The 20021-nt window shown below is 35.1% G+C and overlaps 1 protein-coding gene across 8 annotated transcripts in view; it reads right to left on the bottom strand.

Annotated features, from left to right (window-relative positions):
- Yap1 (Yes1 associated transcriptional regulator) overlaps positions 1-20021 on the bottom strand; it is a 110065-nt gene that overhangs the window by 4172 nt on the left and 85872 nt on the right. For 2 of the 8 annotated variants that reach the window (XM_078046918.1, XM_078046919.1), the window contains exons 5-8: positions 18622-18815; positions 15733-15780; positions 5568-5698; positions 1497-1609 (exon numbers count right to left, since the gene is read on the bottom strand). In XM_078046918.1, the coding sequence (XP_077903044.1) occupies positions 1497-1609; positions 5568-5698; positions 15733-15780; positions 18622-18815 (486 nt within the window). The remainder of the gene's footprint in view (positions 1-1496; positions 1610-5567; positions 5699-15732; positions 15781-18621; positions 18816-20021) is intronic. The other 6 variants (XM_078046920.1, XM_078046921.1, XM_078046922.1 and 3 more) reach the window with 3 other exon arrangements.

Below are 20021 nucleotides of genomic sequence, written 5' to 3'. Positions count from 1 at the left end.
ATATAAAATGAATGGTATAGACCTGCCTTTCTCTTACATATATTTTTCTTTTAAAAGAGATTTTAAAAAAATATTTGTAGTTGTCGATGGACACGATACCTTTATTTATTTATTTATTTAATGTGGTGCTGAGGCTTGAACCCAGTGCTTCACATGTGCTAGGCAAGCATTCTACCACTGAGGTACAACTCCAGCCCTCTCTTACATATGAGGAACATAAAATCAAAGGACTACATGAGTACTCTACTCCACATTCATAAAAGCAAAACAAGCTTCCCAAAAGTCTTTGCATAAATAAATTTTTAGTCTAGCTTCTAGGATTCCCAAACTTAACCTGGTCACAGAACCTTTTTTTTTTTCATAGACATATTAACATTCCTCAGAGTTTAAACAATATATACTTTTGAAAAAACATAATCCATTAAGTGCTATAGGGGTCTAAAGAAAAAAAAAATGATAAAAGGAGGAAGGACAGTTCATGAATTGGGTTTGAAATGGCTACTAAATACGGCTTAAGATCTAGATAAGCAAAGAGAAAAGGGTAGTGTGGATTCTAGAAAGTATCATAGTCATGAGCTAGATAAGTAAGCATCAGCACAAAAGACTTGCCAAACACTTTTAGAGAAGTTGGTAACTAAAGAGTTGGCTAGCTAAGGAGCTGCTTTATTTCTCTTCTCTGCAAATTCCTATACTCTACAGTTGTCAAATCCAGGACAATGGTCACCAGGTAAGCTATGGGAGAAACAGTACCTTAACTGTCTCTGTGAAGCAGCAATTTCTTAACTTCTGAAAGACCTCTACTAACTATTCTAACCCTAAGTAGATAGGCTCCAATACCAAGTCTTTTCCACCCAGTTTCCTGGTCCCATTACACCTAAGTTGAATCAAAAAAAACCCCAGAAAAAAAGAAAGAAGCAAACAATGAACTGCATATAGAAAACTCTCACCAAAATTAAAAACACAAATCTATAATAGGAGACACTTCCAATAGGGTCCTCAATTACCTTGCCAATAGACATGTTAAAATAAATCATGTTATCAGTTTTATTCAAATGGAGCTAAGATATCCATTTCATGACATTTAAATATCAGAAACATACTTGAAATCATAATTCATCTCATAGGAATAAAAAAAGGCAGGCTCAAATGAAAGTTTAAAGGATTTTAAATGGTTTTCCTCTGAATACTCTTTGCTCATGATAGCTTATTAGATCTGGTGATGATATGATTATCTGTGACTAACAGATTTCTTTCTTTTTTTTCCGGGGAAGGGGGGGGGTACTGGAGATTGAATTCAGGGGCACTGAGCCTCATCCCAAGCCCATTTTTGTATTTTATTTGGAGACAGGGTCTCACTGAGTTGCTTATCGCCTTGCTAAGTTGCCGAGGCTGGCTTTGAACTAGAGATCCTCCTACCTTAGCCTCCCCAGCTGCTGGGATTAAAGGCATGCACCACCAGGCCAGTCAGATTTCTCAGAGGAATGAAGAATACTAACCTGTATCCATTTCATCAACACTGTTCAGGAAGTCATCTGGGGTTCGAGGGACACTGTAGCTGCTCATGCTTAGTCCACTGTCTGTACTCTCATCTCGAGAGTGATAGGTGCCACTATAAAAAAAGATAGTTGAAGACTGATGCAAATTTTTTTATACAAAGCAAAAATAAATAACAACAACAAAAAAGTCAAAATAATTCTCAAAGATTAGTGAAAATTCTTGACCTGAAATACATGAAACAAGGATCCACCTTCATGGGCATACATAACCCTTGTCCTATAAACTTGTAATAAACAAGTTAATCCTAATTGAAGCTGGCAGCTCTAAAGGACCAGATCTTTCCTAAGGAACTGACTATGATGGTAATGAAAGAAAAAAAAAATTCTCTGCACAGGTATTCTGTCTGGACACCACCTGAATACAGGAATAAAGTTGGGCGGTAGGGGCGCACACTCCACACAGCTCAATGGTTCCAAGGTTTCAATTATCCAGGTGGTAGTAGCAAAGGCAGAGGGGTCAAAACCCAAATACTAAGTCGATGGGACTCATGTTAACTTCTTAGCTCTTGTGCAGAGAACTTAAACCAAGAAAAAATGAACCCAAAATAAAATATCAGAATTTCTTTTTGAACTGGGGCCAAAATATGAGTCACTGCTGATAAGAAAAGAATTCCTGTAGTTTGATTTCCTTGCTTCTGCTTAGAGGAGGGAAAAACTCAAATACCTTAGCATAAGGCCTTATAGCTCCAATTGTAGGAAAGAACAAAAGAAAATAGTACAAGACACATCCCTTGAGGAAAAACATGAGCCAAGTCAGATTTTTTACTTTAGGCTAAATGAAAAGTTTCCCAGATTTACATAAAGAAATTGCAAAAATCCTCAGAATATTATTTCATAAATATTTTTTCTAAGCTAGTAGCACAAAGACATCAACTGGTATTGACTGTAAAATTGTGAGTCCCTAATACTAGAAAATCATAGGCAATTGCTATTAATGTTTCTCAACATAAATACATAAATGTGTGCTTTAAATTTCCCCACATCTTGACATTTAAGCAACTGTTTTAAAAACAAAAAAGCAACTTCATACATACACACACACACACACACACACCCCAACCAGGCTTACACTGGGCTCAATGCTTCTGCCAGATTTTGGCAAGATTCAGAGCCTCACACCAATCTAAGAAAATACAAATTTGTCTCTAAGACTATTTGTAGACCCTACAGCCATATATGAAAAGACCTCAGGATGTGTGGTTTGTTTTTATTTTGAATGCCCTGATCTGGGACAAGGGCCTCATCAATGTTACAGTCCATTACAAAATAGATGAATTTACAGAGTTAAACAGTTCATTCTAAACCACAGGGGAGTACATGGGTATTCCTTAGAAGATTTTCCTCCTAGGAACAGCTCTCTGCACAATCCCACCATCTGCAGGTCCCATTCAATAAATGTTCACTGAACATTTGCTATTATACCACAAGCATTAGATTAGGCTCTGAGGATAGAAGTTAACAACAATAAATTACAAATATTGCCAATTTCCCGTGAAGTGCTAGGTATCAAACCCTGGGCTTTGGCATGCCAAATGACACATTTTTTTTCTTCTTTTTCTTTTTGGTAACAGGGATTGAACACAGGGATGCTTAATCACATCCCTAGTCCTCTTCAATTTTATTTTGAGACAGGGTCTTGCCAAGTTGTTTAGGGTCTCATGAAGTTGCTAAGGCTCACTTTGAACTTGTGATACTTGTACCTTGGCCTCCCAAGTTGCTGGGATTACAGGTGTGCACCACCATTCTCAGCCCAAGTGACGCTTTTTTAAAAGCTCACAAATGCACCAAGAGACGTGAACAAATACACTAATGAATTAAGGGCTACATGAACTATGTAAGTAAGGTTCTTTCAGGACAAACAGAGAAGTGAGCTTGAAAATTTGTAAAAGGGAAAAGTTTTCATGGAGGGAGATACCTGAACTTGCTTCAAAGGATCTTAGAACAAGAGAGAGGTAAGGGGATACTATATACCACTAGTCTATTCCATGGCAAGTGAGGGGAATCAAATTGTTTAGAGCTTAAGGAACAAGCATAAACCAACTAGCAAGCAACACAGAAACTTCAGAAGGTGAAGTTTCAAGAAAAAACATAACAGATGTGTACTTCAGAAACTAGGGCATACTACAGAGAATGAATATGAGATTCTGCCCTTAGATTAATCACATCAACTATCTGTTACTCTGTGATCTTACCAGGAAGAGAATCTGAAATGGCAGCTCAATTCTCATCAAGTTTTAACAATTTTCACCAATAACTGCCAGAGAGATATGCAGCCTGTCCATTTCCCTCCACCCCCTTTCACTACTGGGGACTAACCTCATAACTAGGTAAGTACTCTCTCACTGAGTTATCCCTAGTCCTTTTCCTGCATAGGTTTCTTCCCGCATAGCTCAGATTTTAGCCATGTGCCACTATGGATGACTCCATTATTTAAAGAAAAAAAAAAAAAAGTTTAATTTTATCCCTGAACCAAAGGTTGTTGGTAAAACTGGTACTGTTTTATCAATAATACTGATCTGAGATTTTCCTTGTGGAAGAAAAAAAGAAGTTTTGTGCCTAAGACTATTCCTCATTAGCCTCAGTTTAAATTCAAATATGTAAACTGGTATAAAATACAAGTTGTACTTAAAACATGTTTTAGCCTCTAAAATCAAAGCTCCTGGGTTGGGGATGTAGCTCAGTAGTAGAGCACTTGCCTAGCATGTGCAAGACTCTGGGTTCAATCCTCAGCACTGCAAAGCAAAATAAATCAAACCTAACCAGGTCATAGTACAATCTTAAGACAGACAGAACAATGGGGAATTCCATTGTTCTAAATATTTTTAGAATAAAAATTTTTTTTCTACAATCATGAAGTTTTTAATTCAACTGGTGAGAAATTAAGAGGTAGCATAATAGCTTTCCTAAATCAATATACCTTTAAATTTTTTTTTAAAGTATGTTACTTAAAATTGGTTAGGAGGTTTTAAAAAAAAAACAACCCACAAGATATTTGCACTTTTTAAAAATAAAATTCTAAAGTTATTTTATAACCTAAACAAATTTTAGTCAAGTATCAATTTTAAATGGCTTTTGAGGTTAAAAAAAAAAAATCTGCCTGAAACTTAAGAATTATGGTAAGTCACTAAGAAGCATCCTTCAAGCTCTGTTATTTCAAATACAGTCACCAATCCTAATGCATTTCTTTTTGGTGGTGGGGTACCAGGGATTGAACCCAGAGGTGCTTAACCACTGACCCACATCCATAGCCCTTTTTTATACTTTCTTTAGAGACAGGGTCTTGCTAAATTGTTGAGGTTGGCTTTGAACCTGTGATCCTCCTGCTTTAGCCTCCCAAGCCACTGGGATAATAAGCATGTACCATTGCACCCCACATTCCCAATCCTTTTTCTTTTTCTTTTTTATTTTGAGACAAGTTCTCACTAAGTTGCTCAGGCTGGTCTCAAACTTGCAATCCTCAGCCTTTAAGTTGTTGGAATTTCAGGTGTGCATAACACACCCAGCTTAATGAATTTTTTCTTTCTTTTTAAAGAGTCACAACCTTATACTTTATCTCCTTGAACTACACAGACTTTTAAGAACATGAGGCATTGACAATGCTTTGGGATGGAGCCACTCAGGTTGCACAGCTATGTGGAAAATTCCTGCCAATGATTCTTACAATGTAACCCTAAGTAGGTTTAAGATGCAGTTCATTTGCTCTCACAGAAAGGCACTTACATGTTCCTTCATGATTCTATTAATTTTAAGTGACTGTTAGTCAACAGTATAGGTAGAAGCAAACACATTGTAATTGAATAAGTATCCCTTCTACAAGTCTGAACAGCTTACTTCCTCTTAAAAGAGACATGTTTTATCCTCAATTTTTATTGTACTTACCATATGTGGAGATTTATTTACAGCTATGGTTTTTGGCCTGCATGTGTGTTCAAAACAGACCACTCTAAGTACTAGGCAGAATAAATTTAAACGTATCTTTTTCAGATATTAGCTATTAGCACTCTTACCAACCTGTTAAGAAAGGGATCTGAGCTATTGGTCGTCATTGTTCTCAATTCCTGAGACATCCCAGGAGAAGACACCGGATTTTGAGTCCCACCATCCTGCTCCAGTGTTGGTAATTGGCTACGAAGAGCTAATTCCTTAAACAACAACAACAACAACAAAAAAAACAAGTATAAAGATAATTAATTTACCAATTAGCAAAAGTATTGTTAGATTTAAAAGAAATTAAATTCACATTAGAATACTTGGGTACACATAAAGTATTTATTTTAAATTGATATGTTACCTAGTAAGAACAACCAAATTCTTCTTTACACTTCAAGTGATTGCAAATTATATAAATTGAAAGTTTATCTAGTAATATTAACAACAAAGCACAGTTTGCTAATTAATTTGATTTTGCAATTTTCCTTACTCTAGCTGATACTCTCAAATCCTCCCTTTTGGGACAGAATTATAAGTCTGGTCTTTAAAAAATTAATTCTTAAGTGCTCATGTGGTTTTTTTTTTTTTTTTTTTTTTGTGTGTGTGTGTGTGTGTGTGTGTGTGTGTTTGGGACCAGCAATAAAAATAAACTAGAAAGAACATTTGATAATATAAAGACAGTAATCTTCCCCTTCACCCCACCTCCACCACTGTTATCACATGTCTCCTTTAACTTCAGATTTTTCTATCTTGAGCTAGGTAGTGTATGTTCTATCCTCTAGCAGGGACAGAGGAAGGGAAAAAAAAGACACAAGGAATTAAAACACAAACCCAAAGTTTCTCCACCAGAACCATGATATTTAAAATTTCTTCAGGAATATCCAACAATTTTGCTCAGCAGAATTTTACCTGAAAATCTGAGCAAATGCTATTGGCTACTACATTAATGGTTCCCCAAGGCCCACCTCATCCTGGGCTTCAGTTATGTATGGTCCAGGCTAGTTCATCTCATTCGGAGGGACTCCTTCCCTCTTCATTAGTATCCTTGACCTTTTTCTCTCCTTTTTACTCATTCATTGTTCTTTATTCTCATAAATATAGTTTTATTTATTTTTCTTAAATACAAAGCACCCTGCTCTTCTCCACCCAGCAGCTTTCAGAGCCAAGTCTGCTCCCTGCAAAAAACCCCATCACCCCCAGGCACCATCATCACCACATTCCCCAAAAGGTTAGGAAGTGTGGAAATAACCTCCTAGCTCTTCACTGTCCCTTATAGATGATGATTTCTCCCATGTAAAACCCACTTTTTGTTCAGATTTATGCCTCTGGATATACCATCCTTTAGACATGGGTTTCTTAACCAGAAGACTTTGAAAGAAGTCTGAGGTTTGTGACCTTGGTTGAGGAAAAAAATGTATACCTTAATTTTTGTTAGATTCTAACTTAAAATTTGTGTTTTCTTCATTTATGAATATAGGAAATACAACAGTAGTCATGGTATTTCTGATGTATCATTATTATAAGACAAAGATACTTTCATAATACATTGTAATTGCTGAAAACATCTTAAAATACCATTTAGACTTATTACTATTTCAATGCTACAGTAGGGGTAAGACATATTTCTAGATCTTGATAATTTATACATCAAAAAGAATTGTGTGTTGCCAGGAGACACACCTGTAATCCCAGCAACTTGGGAGGCAGAGGCAAGACGATTCCACGTTCAAGGCCAGCATAGGCAACTAAATAAGACTCTGTCTCAAAAAATAAAAAGGGCTGGGAGGTAGCTCAGTGGTAGAGCACCCTTAGATTCTATTCTCAATATTACAAGAAAATTTTATATCACAGTTTTTTATTTAATATTTTGATAACTATCAATGAAATTCCCTTTTAAAAATAATCCTGTAGATTATCATCCTTCCTATATACTTAAAAAAGCCCAACGTTCTGAGAATGGATCCATGGGTTCAGCTGAATGCCAAAGTACCATGTACTCTTTGACAAGGCTAACTGCTTCTTGTACACGATTTACTGAACTCAAGCTATTCTAGCTTAGGTATAATATAATTTCAAAGGCTGGCTCAGGGACTCTTGCCAAGTAGACTCCATGATTCTTAACATGCCTCAAGTTTACCTTCTAGAATCCAACGACCTTCATTTCTACCTACCTCAATTACCCACGTGTACAGCGGCCAAGATCTTGTTTTTGAAATCAAGCTATCCCTAAAATCCCAATCCTTTGGAATAAGGATCTGTGTTTCACTTCTTCCCAATTACATCTATCATCCTGGAACTGTCGATAACCACATACAAAACTCATGATAACCCATTGTTGAAAATGCAATGATGCTGACTGCTTCACTATTGTATTTCAAGCATAAAACTCCCTCAGTAACACCCTGGAACTGGCTTAGAAATTTCTCTCCTAGAAAACTATGTACACTTTTCCTTCTTTCTGACCGTATTTTTCTTCCTATCCAGTTTCCTCCTCTACTCTACCAGCAATCCAGACTCCAGCAAATCCCAACCTGAGTCAATGCTAAAATGTGCTTGTTTAGTTTTTATACTGAGATTCCTGAGAAATGCCACAGGGAAAAAAATCATACAACTATGCAGAATGGAATAATGACAAATTAATGGTCTTAGGCCTTGGCCCTTAGTACCATTTACTGATTTTGGAGGAGTGAGATAGTCCTTGCTCAGTTCTTTCTCATATTCTCATGATCAAATATTCTAACATGGCTTAATGTCTTAAGCCCCTAATGGGTCAAGTCCATTTCCATCTCTTTCTAATTTAAACAACACTGAGATTGCGAGGTCCAATCTGGGATCTTCTGACTGCTCCTGCCATCTCTTCCTGCTCCCCTCAAAGGTATCTTCATTTGCACCATCTTTATAATCTTTCTTCCACTTTCAGAAAATGAGTTTATTGAAGACTAACCCACTCTCAGTGCTTCTAGAGATCCCTTCTATTTCTTTTCTTTGTATCCTCTATCTTTGATCCCTCCTATTCTCATCTTCCAAAGTGAAAAGTAACTTTATAACAATGATAGTAAAGCAGAGGTTCAGCATACTTTGTAATCCTAACTACTGAGACTGAGGTGAAAGGATTGCCAAGGCCAGCCTGGGCAACATTGTGAGACCCAATCTCAGAATCAAAATAAAACAACCCCAAATGATAGCACACTCTTACAGACCTATAAGAAGACAGTTTCTCAGTATCACATCTTTCTACATACTGTTCTTGCACAGAACACTTTTCTTTCTTCCCTTTTATGTAAAACCTTATAGGGATACCAAGTTCTCTAGGTAACTCCCCAAGATGATTCCATCTCCATTAAGATTGGACTGAACACAAAGATGCCAAGTCTTTAACATCCTGAGCATATGTAAAACATTTACAGAACTTCTTATGATACGGAATTTCCTCTATGACCTCTAAAGGTAAGATGAATCGCTTTACTAGAGTATAAGAGGCTGATGCAAATGCTTACATATTTAAAAATATGTAAGCATTGAGGGGATCGTGAAGATCATTTGCTTTTACAATTTTTTTTTTTGTGGTGCTAGTGATTGAACCCAGGGCCTTATACATACTTGGCAAAAGATCTGCCATGGATGAAGCTATATCCACAGTTCTTTATTTTGCATTTTATGTTTGTTTGCCTAGTTTTGAACTTCTTTCATCACAAAGTACATGACACTACCCTGTAAATTATTATTGAAAAAACTGAATTGGCTATGATTTTCATAACTTTTTATTTTAGCTTTTCATAAAGTTCTCATTTTTCAAGATTATTTTATGAGGTTAAAACTAATAGTTATGTGCGGATTAGACCGTCCATGGTTTTGCTGCTTTGAATTTTGACCCTATGCTTGTTCAAAGCTAATGTTTACTTTTTGCTTCATTTAACAACTGAATTTCTACTGTCAGCAGGCACCACAGAACCAACTCTCCCAATCATAAATAAAGGCAGCTTAGAGATGTGGTTAAGAAGGCAAATAATGCCAAGCTACCTAAAGAGATAATCAGACTCCAGAAGAAATATGGAAATATCTTCTCCATCAAACCTATATGTAAGCCATGAGCAAGAATTCATCTGAACTGTATTTGGAAGGATTAATGAAAGAAGGCTACTTTATTTATGGGTGCAGGGTATGAGAATTTCTTCTAGTGACAGCAAACCTACCAGAATTGATTAGATATCTTAAGTAATTTTTTAACGAATTTACTGAGACATAATTGATGTGTAATAAACTGTACATAAAGTGCTCAATTTGATGAATTTTGAAATATGTACACACCTCTGAAACTTCCATTACAATCAAGATACCCACCCCCAATTTTCCCCTACTTTTTCTTATCCCAATTTTACCCTCAGAAACTAATGATATGCTTTTTTTCCCATTATAGACTAGTTGTTATTTTATAAAATTTTTATAAATGGAACCATACAGCATGTACTCACTTAAATTTAGCATATTTTGAGATTCATATTATAATTACATAGTTCAATTGCTAACACTACTGTAGGGATATACTACTATCATTTATTCACCTGCTGATAGAACATTTTGGTTGTTTTTAAATTTTGGCTTTGTGGAGATACGAGCTTTCATTTCTCTTGAACATCTTAGAAATCTAAAAACTTAGAAATATTCTAGGGTCTCCAAACTTCTGACCAATTCTACTGCCTTGTTATTTTTCTAAATAATATGCATCAATTTTATAGCAAGCCTAAATATGGTATATATTGTCTTAAAAGTTTTTGTTTTTGTCTTATTTTGTTTTTTGAGACAGGGTTTCACTATGTTGCTGAGATTGGCCTTAAACCTGTAATCCTCCTGCTCAGCCTTGTGAGTAACTAGATCTATAGACATAGAGTACCACACCTGTCTTTTCAAGTTTTTTTTTTTTTTGTGTGTGTGTGTGTGGCAGGCGGGGAGTGGGTGAGATGTTGGGGATCAAACCCCAAGCTATATCCCCGATTGTTAAAAGTCTTTTTTACTCTATGGGAAATTATATTGTTATTTCAAATGATAGGAGGAAACAGAAGGGCCAATGGTTTACTTTGGTTCTGGATCCATAAAAGTCCACTATATGAAGTAGGCAACCTTGTTTTTCTTTGTGAACCACTCTAGGAAGTTCCTTCCAGACCAAGATGAGACCACTGGTTTTACTTGAAGTACAAAGAACTCTGACTCTAAATGGGTCCCACATTAGCTAAGATTTATAAGCTCAATGGGAAAAGCTACTATATTTTTATATTATTACAGGAGAAAATGAGCTAAAAATACTTACTTCAGTTATAAAAAGTCAAATGCTCTAGACTAACTATTTGACCTTTGAAATACAGAATAGAAACATGACCAAGTTTTGGCTGAATTTCCTATTACTTGCTTATTTTCCCATTTTTGAAAGATCATCAAACTATTCTACCTTTGGGAAAAGAGAAGTTTAACCAATTAGTATTTTTAGCTCAGTATTCTAAGTTTAGTTACTGTGTTCAGTATAAAACAATCTCTTACTCTTGAGAGACAGATATAATCGATGTAACTTATATTTTGTATAAAATGTTTCAACTTAAATCAGCTATGAAGACAATCTAATTATGTCCCAAAGCTTATTTTTAAAACAATTATTCCAGATTTAACCAATTACAAAATAATGTTCATATCCATAAAATCTCTTTAGTATAACAGAATAGGCATTGTCTACATAGGTATATACAGATACAGAAGTGGTATTGGGGATTAAACCCAACCACTGACCTATGTATTTACATCTCTTTTCATTTTCAGACAGTCTTCCTAAACTGCCTATGGAAGCAATTCCTAAATTGTTGGAGGGGACTACCAAGTCAATCTTAATTATTTTCTTAAAGCAATTTTTTTCTAAAAATATATATGTATAACATATATTACAGATATATAACTCTAAAGCTAATATAATAATATGTATTAAATTTAAAGACATAAAGAGTCTGTCTTTGTGGCTTATATCAACAATGCTGATGAGAGGGAAAAAGCCATTTCTTCCAACTGTTCAATATAGGGGCCTTGCCATATCCCATTTTTAAACATAGTTTTTAATAGTCATGGAATATTTCATTATTTCTAGAGTTATTAAAACACTTAGCCAATACTTAGAATGATTCTGTTTCTTTTATTTTTGTACCCCAATGCTAGGGATTGAACCCAGGACCCCAACATGCTAGGTAAGGGTCTATCACTAAGTTATACACCTAGCCCTATTAAATTTTGTATCATTTACCAAATTCAACTTTAGGACTATTTTTTTTAACTGAAAAAAAAAACATGCATAGATTTTGGGGCAATTATGAGAACTAAATAATACTCCTACACTCTGAAAAGTAACATCTAAAACAGAGGTGCTATATAGTGTACCCAGCATTATCTTGAGGTAAACATGTTTCTGACAGATTTCTGGAATTAAGTCTTTTGTAATCTGTGTCTCAAAGAAAGGAGGTTATTATGGCATTGTTCAAATAACAAACAGGAGGCAACATTACAGTGTCCAGGATGTGATGCTAAATCTTCCCCTTCCCTTTTTATACAAAGTTTTCAACCCACCCACCAAAAATAAAATTTATATAATGCAAAATACCTAAACAAATATGTAATTTATTCAAAATTAGGTCTTCAAAGAGAAAAGAGATAATGATGAAAAAACTGTTTAAAGGATCTTGAAATAGCCTTCCTAGATCCTGCTAACGTAACAGAGAGTTGGAGGGGGGAAAAGCCAAATTGTTTTCTATTATTAATTTAGGGGAAAAAAAGATCTCTAACAACTGTTTTCACATGGCTCTGAACAGTGGTACTACTTGTTATATCTGACTAAAACTGTGAACATCTGAACCTTTTTACCACAGAGAGGTAAAGTAAAATATCCTTAATAGTAATACTTGTGGGTTTATCATTCACTGAAATTGTGACTGATCTTGATTGTTGAGAGTTTAGACTTTATCTTACTCCTTCTCTAAAAAGGTCTCTTTCATTTACAAATAAGCAGTGACATGTGAGGAAGAGATATGACAAACAAACTTGAGCATTAAATGGTTTCAAAATTTTCTTCTAGGGGCTGGGAGTGTAGCTCAATGGCAGAGCATTTGCCTGGCATGTGTGAGGCACTGAGTTCTATCTATCCTCAGCACCATATATAAATAAATTATTATAAACAAATAAAAATATTTTTAAAAAGTTTCTTCTAATAGAAATTGCTTTTGGAACATTAAAACAAGGAGTAATTGAATAATGAAACTAAAATATTAAGCTCTACATGAACAAAATTTTTCCAGGCCCAGTAGTGCATGCCTATAATCCCAGGAACTCAGAAGGATCTCAAGTTCAAGGCCAGCCTGGGCAACTAATGAGATGGCCTAAAAAAAAATAAAAGAAGAAGAGAATGGAAATTCCAAAACATTTTGAAGTTTTGAAGTTTGGCACGTTCTCACATTACAAAGCATGTGAAGTATGTAACTTAAAACAAGCAAATAAACAAAAACTTTAAATAATGCCTGATATTCACAACTTGAGTTACACCTTTAATATATTCTGCTGAGACTAGAAAGTGCTTTACAGCTTTCTGGATTATGCTGGTAAATCCCATTTAAAGCCATCTTTACTTAAAATATGACTCTTCTTTGTGAAAACTTTCCTGATATTGTTGGAACTTAGAAAGTAATACCCCATAGCATCGTGATTTGACATGTTGATTACTTTGAAATGAAAGACACTGAAAGGGTCATAGAGGTCAAGTCTCTTTCTAACCTTCTCCTCCCCTTCTTTCTCTTATTTTCCCTTTCTCCCTAAAGAAAGGCCGTAGAAACTAGAATTCCTTTTCCTCAAGTTGAGTTGTAATTTCAGTGGATTTGGGAGGCTGATGCAGGAGGATTCTAAGCCTGAGATTAGCCTCAGCAACTCAGCGAGGCCCTAAGTAACTTAGTGAGACCTTGTCTCCACATAAAAAGTAAAAAGGGCTGGGCACGTGGTTCAGTGGTTAAGCACCCCTGAGTTCAAACTCTGGAAACACAATCAACCAATCAGTCATTCGATTTCTTTGACCTACCTCATCTGATAGATCATAATACCTCAATCCAGAAGGAATGCTGCACAGAGATGCCAAGCTGAATCTAAAGAGGCCTTCCTCTCTCAGACTATCACCAGCAGGAAAAACAGTTTTGTCAAGATTTCTAAAGGGCTGTCCATTTTGAACCTCAGCAAAAAACAGTTTTCCCTATATCTTTGGGTTTTCTTTTCTTAAGTCTCCTGCGTTACATAAAACTTTGTTAGGTAATTTATTATGCTTTTCTCTCGTCACACTCTGTTTTGTTACAGGAGTGCTGGCTTTGACATTATGATAGTTGAGCAAGGTTGCTGCACTTTTGCATCTAACATGAACCTTTTAAGGTCTTGTAGAAAATATATAGGATAAGAAAAACACATATAAATGCTTCCAAATACCACCAGATTCTGGGTATTTGAGCTATTGTAAATTTAACCCTATCTGAAATTTCATACATTTACTGACTTTTTCAAAATTGTGTCAGATAAATATGCTGACAACTAAAAAACATTAAAAAATCAAGTATTTTAATCTCTGGCATGTGCAAAGTGAATTTTTAAAACCTATCTCTTTTAGATTGTTTCCTCTGGCCTCCAAAAATCTAATGCAGTCTTACTATCTTAGAATTTTTATTATTTATAAGTCTGGCCTTTTTTTTTTCTTTTTTCTTTGTGGTGCCAGGGATTAAACTCTAGGCCTGTGCATGCCAAGCAAATATACCACTGACCTACACCCCCCAGGCCAAACCTTAACTTTTCCAAAACTTCACCGTTTTTAAAAATTATCTAAGAATTCCTAATAATTTTAATTATATCAACTATCTTCTCTTTGACTATAAAATAAAGACCTAAAAGTATTTAATTTATTTGTCAAATTTAGGGTTTAAAGTCTAAGTAGGAACAAAAGAAGAAACAATTTCAACACCCACTTTGGCTTGAAGGACTTTTTACTTGAATCCAATCCTCATTTGAGTTAATTTCTGCTCCTATATTGATTTCCACTTCACTTACTATTAATAAAAGCTTCCTTTGAGAAATACTTCAGAGAAAATGCAAAGAAAAAAATGTCTTTACTTTATGAAGTTTCGATGCTATGCTATTCTTCCAGTCAAATGTGGTAGGAGTACCCCTCATCACAAGAATGTCTATGTTCTAATTTAGTAAAGATGACTTGTTATGAGTTATTCCCTTACTTGGTCTTTTGATTAAATGGAAGCATTTATAAAATAGATCAGATAGAACAGGCTTCACTCTTTTACAAAGTTAACTGTTTCTATGAGGACTGTATCTAACTTTGTCAATATGATGTTCCAACGGACAAGTTAACAGTTCCCACTTCTACAGCTGATTCTAAAACAGTGCACTCATTTAGCCCAGTGCAAAAAGACCAACATAGAATATGAGGTATTTTATGGTTACTTTTGCCCATCCAAGAGAAGCACAATGATCCTTTAGTTCCTAATTTCTTCAAATCTTGTGGAACATACAGAATCTCTCTGGTTTCAAGGAGATTCTTCCAATAAGTCAGAGGAATCTGTTAGAAAGAAAAAATGACCACAATCTTTCCATCTATATCTAATGCCTTTATAACAGGGCTCCCTGGGGTAAATCAGAGAGAAATGCTGACAAAAGCCAAAGAAACCTGAGACATGACCAGGCAAAGCCTTCTCTCTTCTGATAGGATATTCTTCCTTTGGAATGTCTACTAGAAAGAAATTTTCTTTTCCTCAGAGTATTATGATTCTTAGTAACATTTCAAAAACCCCAGCCTACACAAGCAAATAATCTGTACTACCTTTTGCTATTGTTCAATTATTAATTCCTTTAAAACATTAAAAGTATCTATAAACTACTCAAAAATTCGACATACTTTGAGGCTGACAGCATGTATAAATGAGACATAATACGTATCAAATGTGGAATAAAAAGACCTCTGTGGAATCAAAATGAATACTAGAAGGGAGGATTGGGAAGGGAGTAGATAGTACAGATTTTCTTGGAAAAGTAATGTTAAGTGTTTTGGTAGAAAAATAACTCAAAGTTATGCTCTGGCTAATCTTCAGTGAGGACAGGACCCTGGAATATAAGTTTCTCTTGTTCCTGAAGTGATACCTTTTTTTTTTTTTTTCCAAGGCTATAACATCATATAAGAGCCTACCTGACATTTTGGAGAATTTGCTGTGCTGGGATTGATATTCCGCATTGCCTAAGAGTGAAAAATAAGACGGATAAAGATTACTTTTAAGCCACATGGTTTGGCTGTGTAGGCTCTTACAAATTGTATCCAGACATATCACCATAGCACAGAATTCCCAAGCTACCCAAAGAGCAGCAGGCTGAGGAAGACAGGAGCCAATGGAGTCACCACGTAACAACTGAAACTTCAGAAGTTTTTTAACAGCATTGAGGATAGGACAGCAAGACTTCAAATGTCAGGACTAAATAAAATTTGGTAACAGTCAGGTAGGTTCTTTCCTTCTAAGTATTAGATGAAGCAGGTAAAATATTTTTGATGTTTCAGTGATGAGATACTGTCAATGGAAGAAGTTTGCAGGAAGCCAGATGACTTAAGATATACTGAATTTATATTGATTGCTAAAGCAAAAACAAAAAAATTCTAAAAAATAGACTATTAGTATGAGTCAGAGCAGATTGGTCACTTCAACATAAGAAAGACAACACAGTAGGTAGTAAAGAAGAACAAAGATGTTACCTTTAAAAGAAGTGAAGCTATTCTGTCCAGGACCCATCACCCAAAGTAAGAATGAGTACAAGATTTAGAAAAATTCTTCAAAGAAAGAGTTTTATAAGTAGCAACATTTTGCCCACCAAAAACCAAAAACTAAACTGATCTATGGCACACAACAAAATGATGACTGGCTCATTTCTAGACTTTAAAAATTAAGAACAGCGAAGACTTTGACATTACTAGCAACTTTTTTCTCATTAAGGTTTCTTGATTTTAATAGTTCTCATTCATGTGAAATTGACACTTGTGTTTACTTAGACCGACTAGGACTCAGGCACAACAAAATAAAAAGCAAATCATACAAACAGCTTTTAAACTTCTTTATTTCTTCTAACAATCATGTAATTAAAATTCTCAGTCCTACCTTGTTCTGACAACACAGTTTCATATAAATGAGAAAAATATCTTTTTCTTTAATTTGCTAGAAAGTCAGTAAGAGGAACAATAAACTGTTACTGTGTGTCCTCTCTCCATCTTCCTTATGGTGAAATTTCTTTTAAGACCAATTCCTGACATCATATGCTAGCACAAACTCTCTTACTCTCTCTGAGGAATCACCTTTAAGGCCAACCACACTAGAACTACATTGACAGATTACTGACAGAGCACAACAGTTTAAAGGTAAGTCTGTCTGAGATTCCATGACTACATAATATAATCAATTCCTTTAGGTACTAGTCGTTCCTTACATCCCAAATCAGAGTTCAGGGTTCAGAAAACTTAACTTCACGTATTAGATAATACTGAAGTGGTACTTTAAAAAACTAGCCCTTTAAAAAAAAGCATCTTTAAATATAAATATCTTGCCAATAAAAATGTAGAGTATAATTGATTTTTAACCCTTTTTTATTTTGGTACCATGGACTGAACCCAGGGGGCACTCAACCACTGGGCCATGTCTCCCTCTTTATTTTCTATTTGGAGACAGGGTCTTGTTAAATTGCTTACGACCTAAGTTGCTGAGGCTGGCCTCCAAACTGAGATCCTCTTGCTTCAGCCTCCTGAGTCACTAAGATTACAGGCATGTGCCACCACAATTGGCTGTATAATTGATTTTTTTTTTTTTTTTTTTTTTGGTGGTAGTGGTGCTAGGGATTGAACCCAGGACCTTGTGCATACAGGACATGCACTCTACCAACTGAGTTATATCCTCAGCCCATGTATAATTGATTTTTAAAGGTCTACCCTTAGCATGTTATTTTCAAAAGGACACAGTATAGGTACATGTATTTTTTGTTTGTCAACAATATCTCAGAAAAAAACAAAAACCAACATATTTACTTTACCTCCAGAGGAAAGAACCAGGGAAATAGGGAAAAGGAAATTTTATTTCTAGTGTATATTCACCTTTCATATACTTTTCCTGCTATATCGTTTATTTTACAGAAAGATTTTTTTATTGTTTCTTTAGTTATACGTAATATTAGGGTTCATTTTGACATAATTATAAAAGCGTGGAATATAATTTTATCTGATTCAGTTATACCACGTTTGAACTAGCTATTCAAAACATGTTCATAAAACGAATTTTAAAATCTGTATTACTTAACATAAGATCACATCTCTTTTATCTTAAATTTTCTCAAACAAGATAAAGTAAAAATTAATTTTGACACGAGGGATTATCTGTTCTTTTGCAACATAAAGACCAGTAGTACTTTTTGAAAGAAATTGGTGAAAAAGAATTTCAAGCTCTCTACTATCAGGTCCCATCTTTCTCACTATGAAAAAACACCTATAAGTACTGATGATTGAACCCAGGCCCCTGTGCATGCTAAAAAAATGTTCTACCACTGAGCTAAAAACCCAGTTCCATAAATGGGTAATTTTAAGAAATATCAAGATATTATAAATTTGGGAGTAATTGGCATTATGTTTTAAGTAAAAATTCTTAGATTTAGTAATACTGAAACACATCTGTCATTTAAATACACACAGACACACACTAGATTTAAAGATGTTTTCCCAAGTGATATTCCACAGTTTCTTCATTAATAACATCCTCAGAAACACAGTAATCCAAAATATCATGTACATTTGAGAAAACATCCTCATTTTCTTCAATTTTTGCTCAATTGCAATAACCATGGCCAAAATATCTCTTTATGATACAGTTTATAATATCCCATATGATCAAAGGCCATTTAAGAAAGAAAACAAAATCAGAACTGGACAGAATAATTCTCTGTTAATGATTTCACTGAAACAACATTCCCCAGTAACTAATAAATGATAAAATGAAATTTGCCCAATTTCATTCATGTAAGAACTCCCAAAATTGAAAGGCTGGTTTCTAACCTGTGGCCTCACCTGCCGAAGCAGTTCTTGCTGTTTCAATCGCAGTCTCTCTTTCTCCATCTGCAATTGTTGCAGCCTCATCTGTTGCTGCTGGTTGGAGTTGCCACTACCCATAACACCTCCTTGTGGGCTCTGGGGAGCCAAAGGTGGTGGTTGTTTCACTGGAGCACTCTGACTGATTCTCTGGTTCATGGCTGAAATAAAACAAAAGATTTGTTCTAAAAATTTAGTTAAAGGATGACTTAGTTATTCAAAAGCAACTGGGAATATTTAATGTATTGTTTTTGTAGTATAACTAGAAATAACCTAAAAATATGTCAATAGTATAATGGTTACATAACTTGTCATTCATCGTTTTTATGGGATGCAAAGCAGTAATAAGAGGAAAGAAACATGAGATAGCTCCATAAAATATAAACTGAAGAATAGTCAAGAAGCAAATTAACATCTGTCAACTCTGAAGGTGGCACACTGAGTGAGAGGGACTTTTTATAACTTTTGATACAATGACATTAAAAGAAATCAAGGTGACAGGCCATTCTCTATCATAATCCTTGCTAAAAACTCTCAAATAACTGGCTTTTTTTTTTTTTTTTTAAATTACTGGCCTCCCAGGCACAGATCAGACTTCTTGTGGTGACTTTCATGTGTCCTGTAGGGTAGAATAGTTGGCCACATGGTAAACACCACCCGATTTGGTGCAAACACAGGAATGTTTCCCAGAGTCCAACATTAAAAAGTCTTCTTGAGGCTTGATTTGGTGGTGCATGCCTTTAATCCCAAAGACTCGGGAGACTGAGGCAGGAGAATCCTAAATTTGAGGCCAGCCACAGCAACTTGGGTGAGAAAGTTGGGATATAGCTTAGTGGTAAAACACACCTGGGTTTGTTCCCTGTTCTCTCCCCACCCTCAACCAAAAATAAAAAACTTCTTGGACTGTTATACAAAAAAGAAAGAAGAATCCTTTTCTCTTTAGACACTGTCTCAGAATGTTCCCACTTTGCCTATTGACATTTCTCACTGAATTCTAATTTTTTTTTTGTTTATACTTGTATAAGGAGGATATTGTTAGTGGGGGAAACATCCTATTTATTTACAAATCCTCATGCCTGAAAAAACTATTTCTAAATTGAGCATTTATTCACTGAGGCAGAAAGTTAAGGTAAAAAAAATTATTTTATTTTTTTAGTTGTTGATAGACCTTTATTGTATTTATATGTGGTGCTGAGAATTGAACCCAGTGCCTCACACATGCCAGGCAAGTACACTATAGCTGAGCCCCCGCCCCAGCCCTAAGGTAAAAATTTTAAGGTAAAAAAAATCATTCCTTGAATGCACAAAATTTTTTTTTTGGATGGGGAGTGTTCTAGAAATTTAATCCAGAAATACGCTAATACTGA

This window comes from Ictidomys tridecemlineatus, chromosome 4, assembly GCF_052094955.1.
Source record: "Ictidomys tridecemlineatus isolate mIctTri1 chromosome 4, mIctTri1.hap1, whole genome shotgun sequence".
In the NCBI taxonomy this organism is placed as follows: Eukaryota; Metazoa; Chordata; class Mammalia; order Rodentia; family Sciuridae; genus Ictidomys; species Ictidomys tridecemlineatus.
The sequence above is the reverse complement of the archived record's forward strand: the minus strand, read 5'-3'. Positions and strand labels throughout refer to the sequence as shown.